This window comes from Podarcis erhardii (assembly GCF_964252035.2).
Source record: "Podarcis erhardii genome assembly, chromosome: 7".
In the NCBI taxonomy this organism is placed as follows: domain Eukaryota; kingdom Metazoa; phylum Chordata; class Lepidosauria; order Squamata; family Lacertidae; genus Podarcis; species Podarcis erhardii.
This window is the reverse complement of record NC_138511.1, coordinates 71,428,757-71,441,483: the sequence shown is the minus strand read 5'-3', so window position 1 is coordinate 71,441,483 and position 12,727 is coordinate 71,428,757. Positions and strand designations below refer to the sequence as shown.

Below are 12,727 nucleotides of genomic sequence, written 5' to 3'. Positions count from 1 at the left end.
ACCATGCAAGTCATTATCGAAGTTTCAGACAAAGCAAAGATGAGTTTCAGTGACTTTAAAATAGGAGGGCATTTTCCTGGTGTTTCTCTTCAGTTGAGGTAACCTGATCTAAACAGGTTTGTCTGGAGTTGTGGATGCCTAATATTAAAGTTTTCATTTAAAAATCTGTTGTGTGATTTCCACTGTCCCCCCACTTCTATGGCTAGTCAAACGTATTCTGACATTATTTTACATTATGCTTTGAGAAATACAGGCAACAAAAACATGAGGATGCTGCTTGCAAGACGCAGTTTACGTTGCTTACAATGTTTGGTTTCGGGATCTTTTAGAATTGGAATTACCAACCCTTTGGGGGACAACAGGCCCATATTTGAGAAAGGTCTGTGGGTGCCAGTCACAAAATGACTTCCAACAGTGTCTTAGTTCAACATAAAAAATACACAAAGTACAATATAGTGAGATCATATAGACATTTATTGAAAGAAGACCAGCTCACTATGTCAGAATGCACTGTTGTGGTACTGAAGGCTACAAACCAATGCCTTGGTGTGGGGCCATCTGAACATGTATTAAGAATCCTTAAATGGTTTTTCCCATGTATATTGGTTGGGAGTACAGCAACGTGAGCAAAAGCTCAGAAATCAGAAGGAAAAGAAACCCAGATTTTTAATTACTAGAGTCCCAATTTTTAGAATGTAGTAACTGGAACATCCACAAATTAAAATATAAACATTGCAGAGTAGAGAATCGTAACTACACCTAGAATAATGTCAACTCAACCTCATCTACATGGAGTATACATACTGCTTTAAAACACACCAGCTTTGGTCTTGCATTGGAGATTATGCTGCAGTCCATACGATCTATGCCTTGCAGTAGGTGTTACTACTGAAGGATGCCAGTAAAGAATCAGAACCCAGCTGTTTTGGACACTGAAGATGCTGACCAAAAAGTAAAATCTATTTGCATATCAACAAACTTATCATTGAGAATCAAGTATGATGCTATTTCCCCTTTTTAAAAGCACATGGCTAGTAGATGGTTTTAGCTGTTACTTTCTAAAAAGCACCCATCTCAGACAAGTTTGCAGCTGGCATGGAACACGCATATCAGGACTGGCCAGGAAGTATGTCTGGGATTGAATCCAGCTTCTTGAAAATCCTAGGTTTTTTTAAACGGGTTTTAAAAAACTTATTATTAAATGATTTACTGTGAATTTCCATTCTGTCAGTGATAGAGAAGTGGTCAGGAATGTGTTAACTCATGTGCTCCTTTGAAAGGCAGGGCTTAAAAATCTTCCGATCATCAGATCATCATTGCTTAAGGAGTCTGCAAAACTCCTTAAGAAACTCTTGACAGCCCTTTAGAATAATCTCATGCTCAGAGGGCGGAGCAGAGAAAGAGAATAAGAGGCATTGTATAATGCCATAATTAATTAACGATTAACTGGTGTTGATCTTTGAGAATGCATCTGGCCAGTACATGACAGTGTCTGCCAGTACTGTACATTTTTTAAGGTAATTTCAAAGTGCTGTTGCTTACCTTTAAAGCCCTACACAGCTTGGGACCCATGGAAACCTGAAGCCACGGCTGTTCTCATGTCACCCTGCTCATGCACTGTCATTTTTGGAGGCTGTCCTCTGGGTGCCCCCACCAGAAGTCAGTGGCAGACTGGCCACCTTATTGGTGCCCATTTGGTTATCTTTCAATGTCAGAACACCACCTCATTCATTCAAACTTTTTAGCTTTACTACTACTACTACTACCACCACCACCATCACTACCATTATACTGCTGGTGGGCTGGATAGTTCAGATCCTCCATCAATTCTTCCCATGTAAACTTGCTTAAGAAGCATGAGTGAAGAGCAAAATTCTTTTTTAAAAAGCAAGCAGCCTACAAGACAGGTCAAAGACTAATTGCAGGCAATTGCGAACCAACTGGCATTCTCCAGCAACAAAGCACTGGGTGAGAATGACGGTTTCCCCTTCACTAAAACGAAGTGGACCTGGTTTGCACATCATATCAAACCAGCCTTCTCCCATTTACTACCCTGCAATTGCTCTGGACTACAACTCCCACAACCTAGCCATGCACTGCTACCCTGGCTTGGGCTGTTGGGAGTTGTAGCACCTGGGAACCACCAAGGTTGGAGGGCTGCATTTAACCATGGTTAAAACAAGCTATCGTTTAATATATACGAGTAGCATGCTAAAGCACACGAAAAGTGTTGATGCTTTACTCCTTACCTGCAGGGAAAGATTCCAGAATTTTATGTGTGTTGCCTAAACCCAGGCTTGTGCTTATGGGGAAACAGACCACAGGTTCACACAAGGTCATGACAAGCCTAACTGGCTTCCTTCCAAGCAGGAGAGGAGCAAAGCACCTATGATTTCAGCAGCATCGACCCAGAGACTGCTTGTCCACATTTAATTACATTTTCCTTTAGCCAGAGTTTATTGTCGTTAAGAAAGGCAGTCAGCTGTATGATGTCCACAAGCAGTGAATCATCCCTGGAAAAAGAGCTCTCATTCTACTTGCCTGACATCGTGTGGTTAGCAAACCAACTGAAGCAGCCTCATAGCAGAGGACTTTGGCAGATACTTCCTAGTTAGTTCATAGTGACACACCCAGCATGGGAAAACACTTTCCCTTGTCTACAGAAGGGCTCTTGCACTCTTTCTGAAAGAACCGATGACTAGGTGGTAGTCTAAAATAAACACCACAAACAATATAGTAGCCCCAGTGAAACTAAGCTGTGCTAGGTCACTGTCTCAAAAGAAGACCATGTTACCTTCAGCTGCATTATGACAGAACCACAGGTAAGTGTAATAAACAAACAAGCCGACCATAGATTGCCGTTTAATAGACAATGGAAGCAAGCCTGGGAAAATAGCCATGCCCTAAAGACTATTTTGTATCCAACAGAAAGACTACTTCCTTTCTATTACCCAGCTGTTCCATTGGCCAAAATGTAACAGAAAGGGATCACACCTTGGGAGGGGAAAAAGGCTTTATTTCAGAGTTTAAATGGATAGCAATATAAGCACAAAGCTTGTCTTCACATTTTGATTTGTGCTTTTGCAACCCCTAGGGATACTCAGTTAATGATTTTTTTTCTTCCTCCAGAACTGCAGTATGAATGGGGCAAAAATGCAGTGGAGTGACCAGTGCAGAACAAATCGACCAACCAAGATGATGAGTCCACTGCTCTTTCTGCTGGCGTGCGGAGAATGACTGGCGAGATGCTGAATCAACACACAGCTGCCACCCTGGCTAAGGAAGCTGCACTTATTGCCAGTGCCATGCATGCTTCATGGAGATGGCTCTGGGTTGTTCCAAAGGAACTGCCTGGCACAAGGCCCAGAAGAAAAAGGAGCTACAGAAGAAGCATTTCATATGAATGAGGGCAACATCTGTGGCAAGGAACACCCAACTGCAGCTGGCTTCTTCCATGTAGAGAAAAGTGGCAGTCCTTGTGGAAAAATTCGTAGGAAAACGACGTTGCTTTTCAAAGGAGGAATCCCCTTTTGTTATAATGCAAGTTGCACTAGCTCAACTATTTTTTTCTCCAGCAGATTATAGGAGCCCAGAGGGTGCACACTGTGTCAGCACAGACTACGGCCTTGGATCCACTTCTCAGTCCTTGTGCTTCTTCTTATGATGCTTCTTCTTTTTTCGCTTTTGGGATGCACTAGCTTTTTCAGTCCGTTTTGCTTTCTTCCTTGATGGCTGAACATCACCAGCATCTGACTCACCACTGTCAGAATCCCCCAGTTCAGAAGGAGTTTTGCTCTTGTGTTTCTTTTTTCTCTTTTTTTCCTGTTAGAGAGAATACATTAGTGTGTGTAAGCTTTTCTGTTGGAGAGTATTAGGAAAGGATTCCCTAAAAGCCGGTTCACATGTGATACTACGAAGAACTATGGCTTAGCGCTAGCTAGCAAACGGGCATGTTCCTTAAGGGTAGATTGGAGCCGTTGAGCTTTTCACCCAGTACTGATGCTGAGTAGCTAAACCTGCATGTTTGCTAATACGCGCCAAGCAATTATTTGGCTTAATGCTATATGCAAACTGGCCCTGCTACTCACTGATCCAAGCTGCATTTTGCAGCAACAGTATTTGCAAAAACTGAACAGAAACCTAAAAAGAAGTCAGATGCAGAGCTCCTAGCCCTTCTTAAGATGGTAAAGCAGCAACAGTTGTCAAAATACAAAGTGCTAAGATGAAAAAGAAGCAGCACTTATTTATTACCAAGATTTATATCCCACCTTTTTATAAAATATCCAAGGCAGGATAAGAATACAGAAACTATAAGAATAAAATCGAGGAAAAAGTGAAGGTACAACAGGTAACTATGGGGGAGTTAGCCGGGTTTTTGCCCCGGTTGACGCCTTCAGAGGAGTGTCACTGAGGCTCCCAGCCTCTGTGTGTGTGTGTGTGTGTGCGCGCGCACACGCGTGCATGCCAAATCGGGTCTTTGTCTTGGGTCACATAAAGCCTAGTTTTGCCCTTGGATAAGAAAATTAAACATCCTAAGCACAGGACTTGCCGATCGCATGATCGGCGGTTCGAATCCCCGCAGCGGGGTGAGCTCCCATCTTTCGGTCCCAGCTCCTGCACACCTAGCAGTTCGAAAGCACCTTTAAGTGCAAGCAGATAAATACGTAGGTAGCGCTTTATAGTGGGAAGGTAAACGGCGTTTCCGTGTGCTGCACTGGTGCTGGCTCGCCAGAGCAGCTTCGTCACGCTGGCCACGTGACCCGGAAGTGTCTCCGGACAGCGCTGGCCCCTGGCCTCTTAAGTGAGATGGGCGCACAACCCTAGAGTCGGACACGACTGGCCCATACGAGCAGGGGTACCTTTTACCTTTAAGCACAGAGCACCAAATATTTTTTACTCTTTAAGTATGTTAAGTTTTGCCCTTGGATAAGAAAATTAAACATCCTAAGCATAGAGCACCAAATATTTTTTACTCTTTAAGTATGTTTAGATAGGCCTTTGGGGGAAAAAGAGCTTTTAAAAAAGTGCAAAGGCCCACTCTCTATAGACACTGGGATTCAAATGGACTTACTTTTATGTACAAGATTGCTGACATCACTGTAACTGGCAGCTTGCTGAGCTTGTTCTCAATGAATGTGGCAACAGAACTGTTACCTGTACTCAATCCTGTCAGCCAATCTTTTACCTTTTTTCTCTTCTTCACAAAATCTTCAGATTTATGTGCCTTCTTTTCTTCTTCTGGAGGGATTTCTTCTTCCTCTGGAATCAGAGTATACTTGGTCCCTCCTGGCTGCACGAAGCAATCTTTTGCAAAATGACCTTCAGCACAATGTTAAAAATTTTTAAAAGACTAAAACAAACCTTGTTGGTTACTACCTCTCTGCCCCTACCGTGTTTTCTACTACCTTAAAGTAACACAGCAGTATTCATCTTTTCTAGCTACAGAAGGTTTTGCCATTATGGCCTGTAGTTCCTGAAACTGCAGGAGGCCATTCCCTGTATCCTCAGTCTTTGAAGGCTGCAAAGCAAGCTTGTGTTGGCTATACTGGAGCAGGAGGTAAGAGTTCTACCTACAGCATGCCTGGGAACTGCTGATTTCCACATCTACTCATGCTGGTATTTTGACTGAGGACTTTATTACTTTTATACACACATAAATACATAATTTTATTTGTATGCCACCTTTCCACCATTCAAACCATGCTCAAGGCAGCTTACAACATAAAAACCACCATAAAAACAATTAACAAAAATAGTCACAGACAATAAATATTAAAAATACAAACCAAACGGAAAAAATTCCAAATAAATCACAACAAAACCTAAAGTATACAAAGAACCAATGGCAACAACTCTCCCCCAAACAAAACACCCCAGCCCTTTGACATAAGGTATATTTGCAAGTATAATTTATACAAATAGGGATGTTGCTGCCAAGTTTGATGGATGAGCAGACTTGACTACCCCAAAACTTAGTTAGAAAGAAGTTGTCCAGTTCTCACTTGTGCTGTAAAGACACCCCCTAAATATTTCTAACATTCATAGCTTCACAATTAAGTTTGAAGATGTTGTGAACAATATTTCAAAATTTCGCTGCCCTTGCTGCATTATTATTAAACAAACAATTATCCCACCCTTTGGCAAAAAAAGTGCACCCCACTCCTTTCTACCCTCCCAACAGCCCTGTGAGATAGATTAGGTTGAGATACAGTTACTGGACCATGGCCACCAAGCAAGAGCTACAGGAATGAGTTATTATTTGAACCCCAGTAACTCAGTTAGAAAGAAGTGGCACAGTTCTCATTTGTGTTGTAAAAACACAAAGGTAAGACCCAATACCTTAAAGGTTATGGCAACATGACACAAATGTTTAAGATAAATAAATAAATAAATAAATAAATAGGAATTTGACCTCAACATACCTGGACAGCCACACTTTTTGCAAACTGTGTTTAAGACTGCTTCTAGAGTGATCTTCTGGCTGGTGTAGTCTTTGAATGAGCCTTTCTTCCGTGCATCTTGACTGTGTGCAGACATAGAAGATTTTAGTCACAGACAAACCATTTGTTTTGAGGTGTAATCCTAGTTCAGCTGAAGCCAATAGCAAAATACTAAGGAGCTTTATGTCAGAAATTAAGTCAGACATTTTAAAACATGGCCTGCAGCTTTGGGGGAGCACCAATCAATATGTCTTCCAGGGGACCCACATAAATCAATGCGGACAGGGTACTCTCCCCAGCCAATTGGAACAAGCAGAATTCATTCAACAATAGCACCCTGTGCAAGGCACATCCTTGTTCCCTGCCTTTTGCTTCTCATGTGGTCTATTTTGAAGCAAATGGGAATAGCAGGTCTTCTTTTCTTTGTGTGTGGCTTTTTGACAGAGGGGAGCTTATGGCTATCCGAATTGGGGGGGGGGGGTTCTGTATCTTTGGGAAGAGGAGATACCTCAGGGCAGATGCAGGTTACCTTCCAGGATACATGAAAAAAGATAGTTCTGCCCGGCAACAGAGGCTCTGCTCCAGCGAACTATACACCATTTAATTTTAAATTATTTTTCCTAGGACAAGAGTGAAAGCAAGGTAAGCTAATCAGACATCATCTTGCGGTAGCTGAACCAATGAAAGTTCTGTGGCTGCCCCTGTGTCTTCATTGGTTCAACAACCCCAAGGCAGAATCTGAATGGCTCTCCTCACTGTCACTCTTGCCCTGGGGGAAATCAATAAAAAGGATTCCAACTTGCTGGAATGTTGGCTGCTGTCACAGTGCAATCACCACATCCTGTCCTGCTGGCTGCTGCTTGGTCTCTTGGGTCATTTGGAGCCACCTGGGCTGCAAAGTCACAGATATGCACCCAGAAATTTGGCCCTAGCAGCACCACTGCCCACTGGGATACAGCAAGGATGGGGAAACCATGGCCTCCTGATATTGTTGGACTATAACTTCCATCATCCCTGACCACTGCTCATGCTGATAGGGTGGGGTGGGAGTTACAGTCCAACATCTGGAGGGCCACACATCCTGGGGATAAAGGGGAAAATGAAAGAATAAAAAAAGTCCATACCCCCACAAAAGTGCAACATATTTTGCTTACTCGAGAGTCACATTGTTGGGGTCCAGGTCCTTTCCAGTTCCTTGATTAACAACCTTCATCGAAAGAGACAATTTTAACTTCTCATCTGTCTTCTGAAAGACAAGGAAATATTCTTTAGATTTTTTTTGGGTCAGACCTCAAGGAACAAACCAGGGGTTTGTGATGAGGAACATTCTACCCAGAAGGGAAAACACGCCAACCAAAGAGTCATCACGGCTAGTACTGCACCTCCTGTTTTCCTACCGGGCCTCTCATCATTAATTCAACGTAAATGCATAAACGCAACATCAGCCATTGACAGGACTGTGGGGTACTTTCTTCAAAGTAAAAAGTTGATCAGTGTGTACTTCTTTCTTAACATAAACCTTCATGTAATTTGTTGAAGTGCAAAATCCTATTTTACAATCCCCTCAGAAACGGAACAGTAATGTTTACCTCTTTTCCTATAAGTTTCACCCACACTTTTTCTCCCACATCCACCAACTCTGAGGGTTGGTCCACCCTGCAGTGTGACATGTGACTTTTGTGTACGAGGCCTAAGAAGAAGTATGACAGAGAAAAAAAGTTTGTTAAGTACTGCTCTTTGACAGATGAAATGAACAGAAATGTCTTAAGAATCCTAATGGGTTAACATTGTATTTTGATTTCTAATCTTTTACTATAAAAAACCAAAACACCATTTAATACAACTGATAGAGATCCAAACCTTGTTTCCTTGTTCCTGGAATTTTAATGAATGCTCCATATTCTGTCACAGAAGCAACCTGTAAAGAAAATAACAATCATTGGTCAAAAAGGGATGGCATTCTACTTCCCTATAGTAACTTTTCATCTAATCCAGTATTGTCTACTGTGACACTGGCTGACCAGAGTTTCAGGAAGAGGTTTTTCTCATCAATGGCTATCTGACCTCTTTACCTAGACATGGCAGGAACTGAACTTGGGATGTCTATGTGCAGGTATGGCCCCTCCCCATCTCATTCCATGTTGTACATTTCAAAAGCAGTCTACTATTTAGACTGCAATCTGATGTATTAATACAAGTCTAACTGAAGTCAGTGGGGCTTACTTCCAAGCAGAGATACCCAGGTTTGCACTATGAGTTATAAATTATAAGGTATCAAACCAAAAATAGCCACTGAGACATTTGAAACCTGAATACCTGGTCTCAATGAAACCTGCCAAAATCCAACCCTTGTATTTAAGCACCAGGCCAGCAGTAATGAGTGACAATGAGATTGCATGCAGGCAACTACATGGAATTCTGTGTGCATGTGTGTAGACTAGCAGAGGAGGAAAAGAGCACCTCTGAGATCAGAATAGTAACTAAGCAAGCTTTTGAAGAATGGCAGGCCCCACCTCCATAACCATCATAAAAATTCAGCAAGCTGCTGCAGGAAGGATTGAGCTCTCCATTCCTCTTCTGTCAGACCCCAGCAGGGTACCAAAACATTTTACAGGTTATAAACTTATGGGCTCACTCATTTACAAGGCTGCAAAAGGAACAATTCCCTATTTCAGATATATCCTACCAAAGTGTATGGATTTTTTCAGGAGTAAAAAGAAAACATGACTGTGCTGTTAAGAGGAATATTAAGACTATTAATTCCTATTTACTCAGACATAAGTTCCTTGTCCAGGCTTGCAGCTTTTTTACTACTTTTCCTTTCTTTTCAGTTGCCAAATTATAAAGCGTAAAACTTTCCAAAACTGATATAAGCACATATGTAAAACATATAAATTCATGTAGAAAAGGGAAAAGAAAATTGCAAAATCTGATATATAAGGTCATTTATTTGAATAAGTTCATGATGAGAGTACCTTCTCTTATATTTGCATGCATTTATCTACTATCATTTTTTACTTATTTTCATTATTAGTAATAATATTCTCCCTTCCCCAAAGTCAATTTAATCATGTGTATGGTTATATCACATCTCAATATTTAACAATCAATTTCAATAATATTTGCCTATATTAAATAGCATTTATTTTTCTGCCAGGAATATATAGCTTTTCATTATGGTATTATATTTCACTTAAAAGCACATGATGCTTCATTATTTCATTTGCTTTTTCATTCTGGTAAGCTATATAAAAGCTCAACTTTTCAATAACATTATTATCCTGCTGTCCCATCTGCCTTACTTTAATGATATTAGTTAATTTAACTATTTGGGCAATGTTTAATTAGCCAGTCTTGCTATTTGGGGGTCTTCTGCTTTTACCATGTTTCTGCTAGTCATTTGAGCTACAGTTGATAGATGAATGATAACTTTCTGACCTTCTTGCACATCTAATCCTTTAATATGCACAAATAATGGTAAACATGGGTCATTTGATATTCTTACTTTTTTCAAGCATTTGTTCTGAATATTATTTTAAATCTGGGCTGTGTCCAAAAGACAATTTAAATAGTTCAATCTAATGCAGACACAAATATTTCAAAGCTCATTACATTCTGAAAAGAAACAGTTTTAGCACATACCTCTCCTTGGAAAATATCATAAAGTTCCGGAATTACTTCCATTGCCTTAAATTATGAGACTTCCCACAAATTTCCTGGCCAGATTTTTCATTATCCCTTGGAAGCATAAATCTCTTTCACTGAAATGCAATCAAAGACACTCACTCAAATACTAATTTCCAAATTATTTAGGCAGTACCCAAATGTTTTAAAGTGTTTCTCCTTCAGTCATTATTAGCGGCACCCTAGTACAGTGGTTGGTTTAAGAACAGATTAGTTTATGAACAACTTGGATTAAGAATGTTGCAAACCTGGAAGTAGGTGTTTTGGTTTGTGAACTTTGCCTTGGAAGCAGAACATGTTCCGCTTCCTGTTGAGTGTGTTCTATTTGTAAATTGAGTCCCCCACTGGTATGGGAAAGCACGCCTTGGTTTAAGAACACTTTGGTTTAAGAAGAGATTTCTGGAATGGATTAAGTTTGTAAACCAAGGTACCACTGTACCTAAAATGCTCAATAATTCACAAAATCACAAATTTAACCATGTGGAAACGCTGTTCCTTTTACAAGGTACATTTCCAAGCACAATTCAAAGCATTGGTGCTGGCCTCTAAAGTCTAAATGGCCTCAGCCCAGGAGTGTCTCCACCCCCATCGTTCAGCCCTGAGATCCTTCTCCAAGGGTCTTCTGCTTGTTCCCTCACTGTGAAAAGCGAGGTTACAGGGAACCAGGCAGCGGGGGGACTTCTCGGTAGTGGTGCCCTCCCTGTGGAACGCCTTCCCTTCAGCTGTCAATGAGATAAAATAATTACTCAACTTTTAGAAGACATCCCTGTATTGGGAGGTTTTTAATGCTTGATGTTTTCATTATGTTTTCAGACATGCTGTAAGCCGCCCAGAGTGACTGGGGAAACCCAGCCAGATGGGAGGGGTATAAATAATAAAAGTCACTATTACACACTGCGGTCCTTAGTTAAATTCTTTGTGCGGTTTGAAATGCATCTCCACCACCCCTAGAATTCAAACGCTGAATGTTTACAAATACAGTGGTACCTCATGTTAAGTACTTAATTCGTTTTGGAGGTCTGTTCTTAACCTGAAACTGTTCTTAACCTGAAGCACCACTTTAGTTAATGGGGCTGCCTCCTCCTGCGCCACCGGAGCACGATTTCTGTTCTCATCCTGAAGCACTATTTCTGGGTTAGCGGCGTCTGTAACCTGAAGCGTCTGTAACCTGAAGTGTATGTAACCTGAGGTACCACTGTATTTGTCAGCTAATAATAATAATTTTGGTGGCTGTTCTGTAATGGGAGGGAAACCTTCCATTCCCAGACGTTTCTCCTGCGTGGTGTCATTATAAGAAATGTTTATTAGGAGAGATTGCCTCAACGGATTACTGTTGAATGGTCTTGTCTGGGTGGATACTGTGAACTATCACTTTCCCCTCAATGATTTTGGGATCCCAGAGGCCATGTAAATAACTCGCCGGATCTGAGCTGGAATCGCGACTCCACCAGGGAAAAAATGATCCGAGTTGCGTGTCAAAACCCCTCCCACCAGAAAGAAAGACACAGGACACGATGTTTAAGTTTTAATGGGCATGAAATGGCCACAACTTTATTGATTAGAGGATTGAAGGTATTGGCCCTAGGCATTGGCTCCTATCAGCTACCCGGGATGATGACCGGGAAGGGTTAACACGAACCGTGGGAGAGCCTGTTGAAGTACGCCAACTAGGATCCCACGGGTGTCACCGCTTGGGGCGTGCCGGGGGCCCTTACCAAGCTAGGTTTCGGACAAGACAACGCCCCTCGGAGTCCTCTACCGGACTACCCCATTTCCTGGGGGAAGGTGATGGCGTTCCTTCCCCCCCATCCATTTGCATAACAATAGAACCCCAGCCAATGCCTAACCGCCAATACGGGGAAAGTTGTGACGTTTGCTATGAGGTAGGCGAAAAAACCAAATGGCAGAAAGATTGCCAACTTGGAAAAATTCCTACCAGGCCCCTTGCGGCGACCAACCGAAGTCCATAGCAAGGTCATGACGACCTACGGCTGCCTAAGTATCTAAGGGTGGGTGGGATGGGCAAAAAACCTCTCAGCTGGTCGGGAGTGAAGAGGGCGGACCCTGGGCATGCCCGGCTTAAAATACATAAAGCCACGCCTCCCCCTGGCCTGCCGATAGGCGGCCAGGGTCGCGGGCACGCCCAGGGATTCCCCCAGTTCTCGCGGGGGGCCAAGGACAGCCCCCGCGCCTGGGGGGGAGGGGCTAGACCGCAACCCCCTCTCCTCCCCAGGGTCGGAAATGGCTTTGTTTTATTTTGGAAGGCCTCCTCCTGCACCTCCACACAGTTACCTGCGTGCAATGCCCATTGAAGACAGTGGGGCCTACTTCCGAGTAGGCCTACGTGGAGTGAAGGCCCGAACCCTCCCTCTTCCAACGCCGGAGCCCTTCCTCCCTCTCCCACCGACTTACCACCTTTGGGAGAGAACGAAAATCCCCACAGCAACCGCCGTCTCCTTTACCCGTCCCGCTCCGCCTCTCTCCTCCAGCGCCGGCCTCCCGCCAATCGGCGAGCGGCATACACGCGAGGTCTAACGTCTGCGCCGGCTCCACCAACCCAGACCAGGTTCCGTGCTGAAGCGGCGCGAGAGCAGCCGCGAGGA

At 42.8% G+C, this 12,727-nt stretch overlaps 1 protein-coding gene and 1 long non-coding RNA gene across 4 annotated transcripts in view; both read right to left on the bottom strand.

The window, feature by feature from the left end:
• LOC309346305 overlaps window positions 1–12,727 on the bottom strand; it is a 115,873-nt gene that overhangs the window by 1,764 nt on the left and 101,382 nt on the right. The window lies entirely within an intron of this gene.
• ZCCHC17 (zinc finger CCHC-type containing 17) lies at window positions 2,996–12,626 on the bottom strand. Of its 3 annotated transcripts, none has more exons than XM_081869544.1 (8): window positions 12,537–12,626; window positions 10,083–10,201; window positions 8,301–8,358; window positions 8,030–8,130; window positions 7,595–7,686; window positions 6,423–6,523; window positions 5,072–5,319; window positions 2,996–3,822 (listed from the first exon to the last, which is right to left on the bottom strand). In XM_081869544.1, the coding sequence occupies exons 2-8, from the start codon at window positions 10,122–10,124 to the stop codon at window positions 3,640–3,642; spliced, it is 825 nt and encodes a 274-aa protein (XP_081725670.1). In that variant the 5' UTR covers window positions 10,125–10,201; window positions 12,537–12,626; the 3' UTR covers window positions 2,996–3,639. The 3 variants fall into 3 exon arrangements, with proteins under 3 accessions (XP_081725670.1, XP_081725672.1, XP_081725671.1); XM_081869546.1 differs by having other exon boundaries at window positions 5,186–5,319; XM_081869545.1 differs by lacking the exon at window positions 12,537–12,626 and adding an exon at window positions 12,417–12,503.